Consider the following 16,321-nt stretch of genomic DNA (forward strand, 5'->3'; position numbering starts at 1 on the left):
GACATCCTTGATGTATGCAGCCTTCAAATGCAACCTGCAGAGGGCGCAGTCTCCGAAATGAGACGCAGCTCCTGTCACCAAAGGAGTGTGTTTTTGCTTGTGAGGGAAAGATTACCTTTTTCAGCTTCCCAAAGAACCCAGTGTTAAGGGGGTGAAGTTTGTTTTTCCGAGGCAGCAGCGGAGTTGTGCATGTATGTTTGGATGTTCCCGGGATTTTGGTGATGAATACTTTGTAAACAAGTCCCAGTTCGACGCTGGATTTGCAGATCGCGGGCGGTGAGTAAAGCTGCATCAGATGTCTGTGTTTTGTTGGCAGTCGCCTGCGCACGCTTGTGTGTGTGATGTGATATATATATATATATATATATATATATGCTTTCTCAATAAATACACTGTTTTTACAGCAGCTGGTTTCATGGTCGCAATTTCAAAAGTGCTCTCATTCACTTCTCTCATTGGCTGTTGTTAAAGTGACGTAATCTTCCTGATTTAAAATCCTAAATATCAAACATGTTTGATAAAAATTGGTGCGGCCCTCGAAGTGTCCACGAACAGATCGGGAGGTTAAAGATTCGATCTCTAAACGCCTCATATTACCAGATAATCTGGGCCGAACATCGGAACCGACCAATGTCATGGACGCGTTTTTTTTTTTTTCTCCGATTCTCGGGAAATGAATTTCCCGGCACAAACCGCAATGGTACCCGCGGCGACGACAAACGCATTCTGGTTGAGTACCATCTGTATGTATGTATGTGTAATATATATATTTTTATCAAACATGTTTGATATTTAGGATTTTAAATCAGGAAGATTACGTCACTTTAACAACAGCCAATGAGAGAAGTGAATGAGAGCACTTTTGAAATTGCGACCATGAAACCAGCTGCTGTAAAAACAGTGTATTTATTGAGAAAGCATCCTTCAGGTATGTGCGATTGTGGAATGGAAGAAGAGTCAGTTGAGCATGTTATTTGTCACTGCATTAAATATGAGACACAAAGAATAAGGTTAAAAGATGAGTTCAAGAAATATGGGGTGAGTGTGTTGAACCATAAGAATATATTAAATGAAGAACAGATCAATAAAGCTGTATTTATTTTTCTGAAAGAAACTGGATTAAAGGAAAGAATTTAAATGAATAATTTATTTATTTTATGTTTATCTATCCTCATAAATACATTATACTGTAGCAATAAAGCAAAAACATATGTTAAGCATGTACAACAGGACCAAATTTTTGGTTTGATCAAGAATGTGTGTGCATCTACTATTTTTGGGGACAAGTTGTTCTCAATTCCCTGTTAATGAACTGAGCTCAGTGAGTTACACACTAAGAAATAAAACTGGTGTGTTTGTGTTCGGTCGTATGACAGTCGAAGACCCAGGGCTAAAGGTTCGATCAGCAAGGGATGAAGAACCACTGACCCAACACTTCTGCCAATTGATTGAGGTCTCGGCGCCGGCAGCGGTCCAGTAACGGGTCTGCAGAGGGGTTCAGTGGCATTAGTTTTAGTTTCAGTTAACTAATAACCCTGCTCTATATGAGCATGAGACTGACCTTCTTGAGTAGCCAAAAAAAACCTGATAAATAAAAAATGAAGCAGGCGTCTTTTCACAAGGACATCTTTCATCCTCTCAGATGTATTTTACTGCTCACTCGCTCTCACTGCAGGCTGGATGAATAAAACACCATGATGTGATGCCATGAGCCTCAAGGGGCGACATCTAGCATGACAAGGTTACTCGACTTAAAATCGACCTTCTTTACCTCCACTTAATCACCAGCTGTCTCTCGCCCCCTGGAGGCACGGAGGACCGACCCGGGATATTTTTTCCCTGCGTGGTTGCTCTTGCAAAGCTCAGAAAACTTGACATCTCAGTTATGCTTCTTTTCAGTATTAATTTGGTCTCCTAAAAATACCATTCAAAAGTTTGGGGTCAGAGAGATTTTTTAAAAATGTTTTTGAAAGTCTCTTCTGCTCACCAAGGCTGCATTTATTTGATCAAAAATACAGTAAAATGTGAAATATTATTAGAATTTAAAATAGCTGTTTTCTATGTGAATATATAGTAAACTGTAATTTATTCCTGTGATCAAAGCTGAATTTTCAGCATCATTACTCCAGTCTTCAGTGTCACATGATCCTTCAGAAATCATTCTAATATGATGATTTGCTGCTCAAGAAACATTTCTGATTATTATCAATGTTAAAAACAGTTGTGCTGCTTCAGATTTTTGTGGAAACTGTGATATATTTTATTTTTAAGGATTCTTTGATGAATATTCAATTGCACAATTCAAGACATTGTTGAGATAAGAAGCAATCAAGCTAATACTGAGATCTCATACGTGATGTTTCTCTCCCTGAGATCAGTGAACCAGATCTAAATGCAGGTTTGATCAGTGAGAAATGTTGCTAACACAGAGACTAATAACAATGGAAGAGGATGGAAAGAAAGTAATACAAAGCGAAAGAGGAAGGCAGGCGCTGGGTTATTTTTAATCTCTGAAATGACAGAGAGGGCGACAGGCAACCCATCATCGGCCCCGTCACCTCCCACTCACTCGCCGCACGCTCTCCTCCAGGCTTCCAGGTGGCAACAACATTCTCGTTTCATCGCTCTTATTCGCTCGTATTGGCTCCATCTATCTCGGGTTAGTGTTCACTTTCTCGTGTTCCTCTCTCTCCTCTATCCTGCACCATAAATGACTTCCCATGTCCAGATGTCTTATCCTCTGACCCCTGCACTCATAGAGCTCTTTGACCGTCTCTGTCTGTTCTTCATCAAACAACAACCTAACACCATGAATACACCTGATCATATATATGTCTGTCCGTCTGTCTATCTATCTATCTATCTATCTGTCTATAGTATTTATTGTTTGTCTGTCTATCTGTCTATCATTTGTTTGTCTGCCTATCTATCTATCTATCTATCTATCTATCTATCTATCTATCCATTTGTCTTTCTGTCTGTCTGTCTGTCTATCTATCATTTGTCTGTCTATCTATCTATCTATCTATCTATCTATCCATTTGTCTTTCTGTCTGTCTATCTATTGTCTGTCTGTCTATCTGCCTCTGTCTGTCTATCTATCTATCTATCTATCTATCTATCTACAGTATTTATCGTTTGTCTGTCTGTCTGTCTGTCTATCATTTGTCTATCTGCCTCTATCTATCTATCTATCTATCTATCTATCAATCATTTGTCTGTCTATCTATCCATTGTCTGTCTATCTGCCTCTATCTATCTATCTATCTATCTATCTATCTATCTATCTATCTATCCATTTGTCCTTCTGTCTGTCTGTCTATCTATTGTCTGTCTGTCTATCTGTCTGTCTGTCTGTCTATCTATCTATCTATCTATCTATCTACAGTATTTATCGGTTGTCTGTCTGTCTGTCTGTCTATCATTTGTCTGTCTATCTATCAATCATTTGTCTGTCTATCTGCCTCTATCTATCTATCTATCTATCTATCTATCTATCTATCTATCATTTGTCTGTCTATCTATCTATCAATCATTTGTCTGTCTATCTATTGTCTGTCTATCTGCCTCTATCTATCTATCTATCTATCTATCTATTTATCTATCTATCTACAGTATTTATCGTTTGCTTGTTTGTCTGTCTATCTATCTATCATTTGTCTCTATCTATTGTCTGTCTATCATTTGTCTGTCTATCATTTGTCTGTCTATCTATTGTCTATCTATCTATCTATCTATCTATCTATCATTTGTCTGTCTATCTATCTATCAATCATTTGTCTGTCTGTCTATCTATTGTCTGTCTATCTGCCTCTATCTATCTATCTATCTATCTATCTATCTATCTATCTATCTATCTATATCTATCTATCTATCTATCTATCTATCTATCTATCATTTGTCTGTCTGTCTATCTATTGTCTGTCTATCTGCCTCTATCTATCTATCTATCTATCTATCTATCTATCTATCTATCTATCCATTTGTCCTTCTGTCTGTCTGTCTATCTATTGTCTGTCTGTCTATCTGCCTCTGTCTGTCTATCTATCTATCTATCTATCTATCTATCTATCTATCTATCTATCTATCTATCTACAGTATTTATCGTTTGTCTGTCTGTCTGTCTGTCTATCATTTGTCTATCTGCCTCTATCTATCTATCTATCTATCAATCATTTGTCTGTCTATCTATCTATTGTCTGTCTATCTGCCTCTATCTATCTATCTATCTATCTATCTATCTATCTATCCATTTGTCCTTCTGTCTGTCTGTCTATCTATTGTCTGTCTGTCTATCTGTCTGTCTGTCTGTCTATCTATCTATCTATCTATCTATCTATCTACAGTATTTATCGGTTGTCTGTCTGTCTGTCTGTCTATCATTTGTCTGTCTATCTATCAATCATTTGTCTGTCTATCTGCCTCTATCTATCTATCTATCTATCTATCTATCATTTGTCTGTCTATCTATCTATCAATCATTTGTCTGTCTATCTATTGTCTGTCTATCTGCCTCTATCTATCTATATATCTATCTATCTATCTATTTATCTATCTATCTACAGTATTTATCGTTTGCTTGTTTGTCTGTCTATCTATCTATCTATCTATCTATCTATCTATCTATCTATCATTTGTCTCTATCTATTGTCTGTCTATCATTTGTCTGTCTATCATTTGTCTGTCTATCTATTGTCTGTCTATCTATTGTCTATCTATCTATCTATCTATCATTTGTCTGTCTATCTATCTATCAATCATTTGTCTGTCTGTCTATCTATTGTCTGTCTATCTGCCTCTATCTATCTATCTATCTATCTATCTATCTATCTCTATCTATCTATCTATCTATCTATCTATCTATCTATCTATCTATCTATCTATCATTTGTCTGTCTGTCTATCTATTGTCTGTCTATCTGCCTCTATCTATCTATCTATCTATCTATCCATTTGTCCTTCTGTCTGTCTGTCTATCTATTGTCTGTCTGTCTATCTGCCTCTGTCTGTCTGTCTGTCTATCTATCTACAGTATTTATCGGTTGTCTGTCTGTCTGTCAGTCTATCATTTGTCTGTCTATCTATCAATCATTTGTCTGTCTATCTGCCTCTATCTATCTATTTATCTATCTATCTACAGTATTTATCGTTTGCTTGTTTGTCTGTCTATCTATCTATCTATCTATCTATCTATCTATCTATCATTTGTCTCTATCTATTGTCTGTCTATCATTTGTCTGTCTATCTATTGTCTGTCTATCTATCTATCTATCTATCTATCTATCATTTGTCTCTGTCTATCTATTGTCTATCATTTGTCTATCTATCTATCTATCTATCTGTCTATCTATCTATCTATCTGTCCCTCTGTCTATCTATCTATCTATCTATCTATCTATCTATCTATCTATCTATCATCACTTTATTCAGCAAGGATTCATCAAATTACTGATACTGAGAACACAATCTGTCTGTTTTCTATGGCCTTCATAAAGACACAAGACTAAAACTCACCTCAGCAAACTACAGGTAAGTAGTAAGTGCGATTTACTTTATCAATAAATCTGTCAACGTCTCAAGCTTCAGTGTCTTGAAGTCCATCATCACTTCATCACTCAGTCTCACAGAAACGCTTTACGGTTCCACTCAACCGTGACAATCAAATCCCTTCTGTCGTGTCCGAGCACAGATTGATGGACAGATCTGAATCTCATTCGAATGGAAAGAGCAGAGGAGTATAGAGTATGTTATTCTAGCTATGCACAACCATGATTTTACAATGTATTGCATGTCTTTCATGGCTGCCTTGTTTGATTAATAACAAATGAACACCTTAAAAATCAGCTAAATTTTCACACACACTACTAGCACTGGAATCCTGTTTTATCTTTCTTTACTGCACCTGTAATGAACTGCCAATCTTTAGAGAAAAGATGAAGTTGTTTATCTACCAACAGCATGAACAATCTGGTCTGATTGTTTTAAGTGACCATTAAAAGCCACCTGCCCAACAACAGCGTCTGAACCTCTCGTCTCTGCTAGTAGTTGGCAAAACAATCAAGGCGACGAGTCCCACAGCCGAAAGTCGATGAAATCACGTAAAGAGTCAGACACACTCGAGCACGTCTGATGAGAAACTTTCCTCAAGCTGATCGATGTGCTTTTTTAGGAAAACACAGCAAGAAAGTGTTTACATCCAGACTGTAGATGGCCATTACGGGACATCATCCACAAAAAAATGCATTCATGTACTCAAACGTCACAGAAATAAACCCCTCCAAGCATGTGTGGTAAATAAGTTTCAAATAAATAAATATTAAAGTAAAAATAAAATACACTTTCATTGCTTTTTAAGTCTGTAAAAGATTCGCCATCACGGTTTTCCAAGCAAAACTTTTCAAACTGACAAGTTTATTCTTCAAAGTAGGTCATCTTTTCTAAAGCGAAACACGAGGTCATCCATTTTATGCATTGAGAAATGCATTGCATATTTGACCAAATGAAACAGATAAAAGGTATTTTAGTAGAAGGTGTTTTGTACCTGGCTTTTAAATCGTTCAATCACCGCAGGCAGAATTGCATCCTCTTGTCCTGGCTCAGGTGTTTTTATGATGAAGTCCACATCATGACCAAACTCCTTTCCCCTGAAGATTAAACACACAAACTGTCACCATAATGACATTATACACTGAATGCATGTTCACTGTTAAACAAAATAAGATGCACATTCTGTCAGTAGGAGGATATGATGTAGATCATATGATGAGATACACAATAAGCGTTTGAGTAACCGTACAGGGACATACGGCTCATTTAATGGCTTTGCCTTTTTCTATTACTCAAATAAGCCATTTGGCCTGCGTCATTAAACTCCACAGCGTCTCGACTGCCGGAGCTGTCAGGCCGTTTTATGAGTTTCACTGCTGTGTAGAGAGATTATGAAAATGAGTCTCTAAAACTCAAAGGCCTCGTAGGCACCAAATTCAGGTGGGAGGAAGGAGATATTCTAGGATATTTATGTAAAAGTATATAACAACTCATGTGGGCGAAATACAACTTTCGCAACAGTTCTGTTTAAAATACATCTGATGGCTTTTCAGTTAAATTTAAACTCTAAAAAATATGAAAACGATCATAAAAATCAAAAATAGAAAAATTACAAAAATTTAAAAAGTAAATGTATCGAACCATTGATTTTTCCAGCAGAAATTAATGAATAGTTATTAATGAGAATTACAACCCATAAAAAGCATTTTACAACGTGACATATATTAAAAATAAGCTTGTGTCCTAAAAAACAACTGACTCTATAATGCATGTTCCTGGTCCCATTATGAACAATTCTTCAGTTCACATAAAATAATAAAATAATTAAAAATAAAATAACCTTTTGGGGTTTTACAGTTTTTCTCAGTCGCTTTGGCACATTTCTCAGAGAATTTCTCTGAAATTCTCAAAACTACTTGTTCAACCTCCACATCATCTAGTCACTTGTGCACATCATAACAGCAGTTTCTCATTCTTTTGAACAAATTGCAAATGCTTTAGTACATTCAGGCAGTTGATTATGTACAACTGTTTGCTATTTCCTACATTATCAATTGCTAATATCATGTTGCTCAAAATGTATTATATGGTTCTCTGTTGAATAGTCTTACCCCTCAAAACATCTAGTCATTAGTTCATCGCAAAAGTCATTAAATGCAAAATGGTTGACCTAGTTATCACAATGTGTATATACAAGTATATTATCTATACATTTCTATTAGACTTTTGTAAATGTGTCCTGAATTGATGAATTTCTCTAAAACAGCTCAAAGATGCATGTCATGAATCTTCGATTGGAAAGCATGTATAGACAGAGTACAACACAAGAGTTACAATTTCTGATAATGGAAGAACGTCATGGAAACAAAAAGGGTCAACAGCTGGAAAGAAGAAGAGGAGTAAGGATGTGAGGTGGAAGGGTAGGGAGGCAAAACAGAGGAAGAGGTAGATAAAGCAAAGGGTGTAGGCACGTTTCTGGCGAAATAAGGACCACTATTGTAAACAATGTTCTCAATCATGACCTTACAATGGCTTATGCGGGTCTAAAGGTGCAGCTGAATGTTTGGAGAAAAACCTTTTCCTTAATCATTCAAGTATTTCATAGACATAACAGGTAAGTATTTCAGCAATGTGCACTGCACTCTAATATGGTATGCATGCTATAATCTTAATATTACAGTAGCATTTTTACACTTACAGTAGCATATTACACTTGCTTTACACGTACAGCATAGTAGGCTAAATTAACTTTATACAGATACATACTATATCACACACATACACATGAATACATATATACAGTGTATGTATATAGTCTTGTCTTCTTCTTTTATCACAAGGACATTTTACAGCAATTTGTTGACAGACCAACAGTAAATACAAAACTGTGAATCCTGTCCAGTCTTTTGCAATCAATCTCCTATATACAGTAATGTGTTTATTTGTACTGTTAAAATTGATATATGCCATACAGACAAAGTGCAGTCTTGTGCAGTTTCAATCACTGTCATAAAAACTGTAGCCATAGTTAACATCTGAAATATTCATCACTGTTATATTGACAACATGGCTAAGCATTTTGACTGTCTTGTTTGAGAACAATGACACAAGGACTTGTCATTCTGATGGACCTGATATGTTCATTGTCATAAATACTTGCTTTTGAGAGATGGATTTTGGATTTTGAGCAGGTTACAGGCTTTTGCAGGTAATCCAATATGTTGTGCTGTTTGTACAAATTGTTTCGAGAAATGAACATACTGTTTTGCAAATTTTAAGGATGATTTGAGAAATGTGCCAAAGCAACTGAGAAAAACTGTAATGTGTTCACTTGTTTACAGATATTAAAAAAATATGATACTGGAATTTTAGATATTTTATGTTACAGCTAATGAAACCAACATACAAAAACACTGTAAGAGAAAACATGCATTTATAGAATTGGACTTTTGACTCAGAATGCTATAGTTACTGAAATGCACCCTTGCTCTCTCTTATACAGTATATGGGTAGATATAATGAGGTATATTACATATGGCATATTTGCTTCGTGAATGGATCAGGTGGTGCCACATTAAAGGACCATCTGAAGCCCTAAAAGCCAAAAACAGTAAATGTACACTTGAGCCAACACAAATGAGTCTGAGCACCAGAAAAGCGTATGAATGCGAATTTTTCTGGTTTTAATGGCAGGCAGTGAAAGTGAAAAACACAAGCGTAGGCACAGTATACGGATAAGAGGCTCTCAAAACTCTGAACTTGCATTTCTCTTTTCTTCTGCTCGCAGATGCAGTATTAGAGTAGTGCCGAGTAAACATAACTTAATATAACCTAACGCCAGGCAGCTATTAAACGCTGCTTTTCATACAGAACGAAAAGTAAGAGAACAGCAACCTTTTAAGAATTCATGCAGCTTGCGAATTATTTAGTGCAGGCGTCATTTAGAAATGAGACATTTACTGCCGGATCCAATATTAGGTTAAGAGAAAACTGCAGTGAACTTTGGGCCGCTTGTTTTTCAAGGGTAGTCACAGATTTATGGCATGACATACTGCATTCCCATAATACATAACACCTGCGGCTCTGTTCCAAAACCTAGTGAGCGACCTTCCTGTCTACATGGGCAGCATCATAAATGAAACAGCTGAAATGGCACACTCTACATCAAGTCAAGTCACATTTACTTCTGTAGCACTTTATACAATACAGATTGTTTTAATAAACAGGAAAATAACAGAATTAATGATGCAAACTTTAAATGAGACAAATTCAAATTCTGCTGTAGTGTCATTATTCAGCTCAAGTCAGGTCAGTGTTGATTCAGTTCAGTTCAATAACTGCGGAAAGTTCATCGATTATGAAATTCAATTCAGCAATAAGGAGCTCTGCAGAAGACAATAATATCATTATTCCACTCAATTCAAGTTTTGTCCACATCCAATAGCAGTCAAATCGATACCATTACTGAATATTAAGTGCCTTTAACGCAAGCAATATTTTTTTAGTTACGTGCACAGGAGACTAGACAATTAATTTCAAAAGCATTTGATGTTTGCATGTTGCAAAGCACTGTAATTAGTGTAGAAAACACACATAAACAGACTATTTTCATGCTCAGAAATAAGTGTTATTAAAGCATGCTTTACGCCAGTTCATGAACACAAATGCTTGTAGCAACATACACATGATTTCAAACAGCTGCATTCAGAAATGTGTCGGAACACAATTCATTATGCAAAGCAAACATTGTATTGCCGCAAAATACTGTAAACGTCAGTTTTCACATTCAGGTCAAATACTGTCATGCTGGAGAATCTGGAAAATCTTGCTGAGCAAGTTTGATTTAATATATCATTAAAAAATATATACTACTGTTCACAATTTTGGAGTCAGTAAGATTTTTTTTTTTTAAGAAATAATATACTTTTATTCAGCAAACATGCATTTAATTGATGAAAATTGACAGTTTTATAATGTTTCTATTTGCTGTTCTTTTGAATTTTCTATTCTAATGTTCACAGCGCAACTGTGTTCAACATTGATAATAAACAGAAATGTTTCTTGAGCAGCAAATCAGCATATTAGAATGATTTCTGAAGGATCATGTGACACTGAAGACTGGAGTAATGATGCTGAAAATTCAGCTTTGATCACAGGAATAAATTACAGTTTACAGAGAACACACAACAAAGGGGGTGAGGCCATGTTGGGCTGTTTTAGAAAAGAGGAAGAGTTGTTGTAGTAGAGTGTTGTTGACATGCCGTCATTTTACGCCGGACTGCTTCACAAACGAGGGTCAATTCAACACTGGATTTGCACCAAAGATTATCATGACGGCACATGCTAGTGGATGAGTTGAATCAACTCCACAGCAACTACATAAATTTATCCACTAACCATTCAGAAACGTCCAGTTTCATTCTAAAAGTTGTAACTTCTTCCTGAGTCTCTCCATCAGTGTCGACTCCGGTTTGAACAATGTAAGGCTGAACACCGTTACTGACAATCCTCATTTGGCTGCGTGAGATTCTCCAGCTTTGTTGTTGTTGAGCAACCAAAGCACGAGCTGTTAAAGCAGCTCATTTGGGGACCTCATTTGCATTTAAAGGGACACACACAAATAGGGGGAAATTTGCTATAATAAATGATCTGTGGGGTATTTTGAGCTGAAACTTAACAGACACATTCTGGGGACACCAGAGACTTATATTACATCTTGTAAAAGGGGCATTATAGGTCCTCTTTAAAATAAGCAGGTTTAATGATACAGATATCTGAAGGAAACTAATGTAGGACTGTTTCTGAGAACATATACTCAGAGGTAAACTCCTGTAGGCCTGTGTTCATGTAAACATGTGCGTTCATTCATGTCACAGGAACTGGCCCCAGTCTTCCAGCCAGAAATGAAAGAGCCGAGGGTGAACCCGCTCACGGAGGATGAGCCGCGCTGCTGCACCAGATTACAGAGGTAGTATGTCACTCGTTTTTGATCCAGAATTCAGACCTCAGAAGATGCATTTAAACCTTCCTCAAACCAGCCCCACCGATGGACCACACGCCAGCTACATTCCACCTGCTTTGATGGAGATTCGTCAGATGCAGAGCCAAGCATCTCACGGTTAAGTTGACATATAAGAGAGAACAAATTAATCCTGGATCCACCAGAAGCAGCGTTTGATCCTGTCGGCTGCCTTCAAGTCCTCTGGGAAGTTCCTTTAAAAATGGTAATTATGATAGACAACGATTTTGGTAGAAATAAAATGTATGTGTTAGATGACTTTGTATTTCTTACTCTCTTTTTTCTTTTTTTACCACATTAGTCGGAAGATACACTATATTGCCAAAAGTATTGGGACACCCCTCCAAATCATTGAATTCAGGTGTTCCAATCACTTCCATGGCCACAGGTGTATAAAATCAAGCACCTAGGCATGCAGACTGCGTCTTTAAACATTTGTGAAAGAACGGGTCGCTCTCAGGAGCTCAGTGAATTCAAGCGTGGTACCGTGATAGGTTGCCACCTGTGCAATAAGTCCATTCGTGAAATTTCCTCACTACTAAATATTCCACGGTCAACTGTTAGTGGTATCATAACAAAGTGGAAGCAATTGGGAACAACAGCAACTCAGCCATGAAGTGGTAGGCCACGTAAAATCACAGAGCGGGGTCAGCGCATGCTGAGGCACACAGTGCGCAGAAGTCGCCAACTTTCTGCAGAGCCAATAGCTACAGACCTCCAAACTTCATGTGGCCTTCAGATTAGCTCAAGAGCAGTGCGTAGAGAGCTTCATGGAATGGGTTTCCATGGCCGAGCAGCTGCATCCAAGCCTTATATCACCAAGTGCAATGCAAAGCGTTGGATGCAGTGGTGTAAAGCACGCCGCCACTGGACTCTAGAGCAGTGGAGACGTGTTCGCTGGAGTGACGAATCACACTTCCCTGTCTGGCAATCCGATGGACGAGTCTGGGTTTGGCGGTTGGCGTGAGAACTGTACTTGCCTGACTGCATTGTGCCAAGTGTAAAGTTTGGTGGAGGGGGGATTATGGTGTGAGGTTGTTTTTCAGGGGTTGGGCTTGGCCCCTTAGTTCCAGTGAAAGGAACTTTTAATGCTTCCGCATAGCAAGACATTTTGGACAATTTCATGCTCCCAACTTTGTGGGAACAGTTTGGGGATGGCCCCTTCCTGTTCCAACATGACTGCGCACCAGTGCACAAAGCAAGGTCCATAAAGACATGGATGAGCGAGTTTGGTGTGGAGGAACTTGACTGGCCTGCTCAGAGTGCTGACCTCAACCCGATAGAACACCTTTGGGATGAATTAGAGTGGAGACCACGAGCCAGGCCTTCTCGTCCAACATTACTGCCTGACCTCACAAATGCGCTTCTAGAAGAATGGTCAAAAATTCCCATAAACACACTCCTAAACCTTGTGGAAAGCCTTCCCAGAAGAGTTGAGGCTGTTAGCTGCAAAGGGTGGGCCAACTCCATATTAAACCCTACGGATTAAGAATGGGATGTCATTAAAGTTCATGTGCACGTAAAGGCAGGTGTCCCAAAACTTTTGGCAATATATAGTGTATGTCGGACACAGCATTATTTTATATTATTTTATAATATAACATTTTTTAATATTTTGAATTAGCTTTTTTAGTTTTCATTTTAATTTTAGTTTAGGTTTTGGTGATTTTGTTATGTGCTTTTGTCATTTTTATTACTTTTAGGTTTTTTTTTAAAAAATATTTCTGTTTAGCTATATTTTTTACTTCAGTTTTAGTCATTTTAGCACTTCAACCTAAACTTATTTCAATTAGTTGCCAAGGCAACATTTTATATTTACATATTAAGTTGGACCATTTCAAAACTGCATTGTTGAGAGAAAATAAAAACACAGATAACGTGTATAAGTTACATTTTACTATACATTCAGAAACAATGTATTGCCAAATAAAACATTTACAAACATTATAAACACCATAAACATTTAGTTTCTTTCACTCCACAACAAATCCTTAAATGCTATACAGAACAGAATAGAAATGAAAAATATTAGTATAAATCACACATAAATTATAGTGGCATTCATTATAAACAACACTTATTATAAATGCCAAGTCCAAACAAATGTATGTCATTTAACCAGCTAAATGAGTAGTTTCAGTCCAGACTTATAACTATTCATCAGATATGAATAAACTAAACTGTACCATCAAAATTCACAACTGCACTTCATGATCAATACCAAATTAGCCTCCACTAATGCCATCATTATGGTGGCGCTCGTCTTGTAAATACAATCATCCCGACACGTCTTGAAGGCAGCATTAGTCTGTGGCGCGCTATAGCTACTGGCAACAGAGTGAAACCGAGTGAAAGAAGGTCTCGCGGGGTCATTTTAGAGGAGCTTATTGAGTGGGCGAGCAATGTGACACTGTTCATTTAGAACTCAACAAGCCTTGCTAATGTGCTAAAGTTCAGTGCTAGTGTGTGGGAGTTCCAGCTGATCCACAGAGCTGCATTAGCAGTCATTTCTACACTGAAAAACATGCTTGGGTGATGCATATATAAAACCGCTGCTAAACAAACAATATTAGCTTTAACAGGCATATTAGTCCATTCAGACTGTTAGGACACAATGAAGCACACTGTGAAGTGCATAAGGACGGATTATATTTGAGCTCTGTTTAGTTCCTGTCTCTATGAAGCCCCGCCTTCTGAAAAGCACAATGTGCTCTGATTGGTTGGCTGGAGCAGTGTGTTGTGATTGGTCAAGCGCTTCAAGCGTGTTCGGGAAATGTCCCGCCCCTTACCATAAACGTCAGTTTCAACACACTACTAACTAACTCAACCAGGCCACGCCCCTTTGTTCTGCATGTGAATTATTTAAATGAGGAATATTGTGACATGTTCGTTCCCGGGAGAAAACTCAAGACTACAACGGAGGCGTTTCAGGGAGTTTAGAAACGGTGCAGACTGATATTGCATAGCAACACCATAAGCTCCCTTAACACGCTAGCAACACTATAGTAATTTTCCATAACACTATAGGAACCACAAAGCAACACCATAGTAATCTCCTGTAGCAGCTTAGAAACCGCATAGCAACACTATAGTAATCTCCATTAGCACCCTAGCAACTGCATAGCAACACCATAGTAATCTCTCATAATACTTTAGAAATCGCATAGCAACACCATAGTAAACTCCCACATCACAGCAACTGCATAGTAACACCTAGTAACCTCCCATAACACCCTAGCAACACTATAGTAATCTCCCATACCAGCCGAGCAACTGCACAGCAACACCATAGAATATTCCATAACACCCTAGCAACGCCAAAGAAACACCATAGCAATCACATAGCAACACCATAGTAATCTCCAAATGCACCCTAGAAACACCATACAGTAGTAATCTCTCATAACACCCTAGCAACACCATACAGTAGTAATAACACCCTAGCAACCACATAGCAACACCATAGTAATTTCCCATAACAACATAGCAACCACATCGCAACACCATAGTAATCTCCAAAAGCACCCTAGAAACACCATACAGTAGTAATCTCTCATAACAAGCTAGCAACACCATAGTCATTTCTCATAACACCATAGCAACACTATAGTAATTTCCCATAACACCATAGCAACCGCATACCACATCGCAACACCATAAGTAATCTCAACAAGCACCTAGAAACACCATACAGTAGTAATCTCTCATAACAAGCTAGCAACACCATAGTCATTTCTCATAACACCATAGCAACACTATAGTAATTTCCCATAACACCATAGCAACCGCATAGCAACACCATAGTAATTTCCCATAACAACATAGCAACCACATCGCAACACCATAGTAATCTCCAAAAGCACCCTAGGAACACCATACAGTAGTAATCTCTTATAACACCCTAGCAACACCATAGCAACACCATAGTATTTCCCATTACACCATAGCAACCGCATAGCAACACCATAGTAATCTCCAATAGCACCCTAGGAACACTATACAGTAGTAATCTCTCATAACACGCTAGCAACACCATAGTAATCCCCATAACACCATAGCAACTGCATAACAACACCACAGTAATCCCCAAAAAACTCAAGACTACAATGGAGGAGTTTCAGTGAGTTCAGAAACAGTGACACTGATATAGAGAATAACTGCCGCTGGAGGGAATTTTTACATGCTCAAACAGCAACATTACACACTAAAGACAGATGAACGTAAAAAAGCAGCATGAACTTTCGTTGTGTTCTGCAAAAGATAAGAAAGTCATATGAGTAAATGATGACAGAAAGCTTAATTTTGGGTGATCTATCCCTTTAAGGGAAACTGAATAATATATGCACTAATGCACACTGTAAATCTCCCAAAAAGTGCAAACCTATAATGCTGAACTGGTGCCACACACCCATAAAGACCTCCTGAAAAATCATTTTTGGCTTACTAGATATTACATGACAGCTATTTATTTGATGCCATACTGAAATACCCCGGTTTAGGAGACAGTATTCTGCTTCTCAGACATCACACATCTTTAGAAGAGCTTAAGAGCTGAAATGCTAAATTAAACCCTTCTGACTCATGTCACTTTCACAGGGATGAGAGAGAGAAGATGAGACTGCAAGAGGAAGAGTGATGATGCCATGAGTCTTCGTCAAACACACATGAAAAACAGCTCTTCCTAAACTGATTCATGAATTCATTTAGTAGAAGAGTTTGCCAAGTTAAGCATCACTAATACTAATCCTTACAGGGG

General features: G+C 37.7%; 1 protein-coding gene across 2 annotated transcripts in view; it reads right to left on the bottom strand.

The window, feature by feature from the left end:
* The window catches only part of dntt (deoxynucleotidyltransferase, terminal), a 132,348-nt gene that overhangs the window by 69,228 nt on the left and 46,799 nt on the right, over positions 1-16,321 (bottom strand). For both annotated transcript variants that reach the window (XM_051918090.1, XM_051918091.1), the window contains one exon: positions 6,541-6,643. In XM_051918090.1, the coding sequence (XP_051774050.1) occupies positions 6,541-6,643 (103 nt within the window). The remainder of the gene's footprint in view (positions 1-6,540; positions 6,644-16,321) is intronic.

The sequence above is a fragment of the Ctenopharyngodon idella genome, chromosome 13, assembly GCF_019924925.1.
Source record: "Ctenopharyngodon idella isolate HZGC_01 chromosome 13, HZGC01, whole genome shotgun sequence".
Lineage (NCBI taxonomy): Eukaryota > Metazoa > Chordata > Actinopteri > Cypriniformes > Xenocyprididae > Ctenopharyngodon > Ctenopharyngodon idella.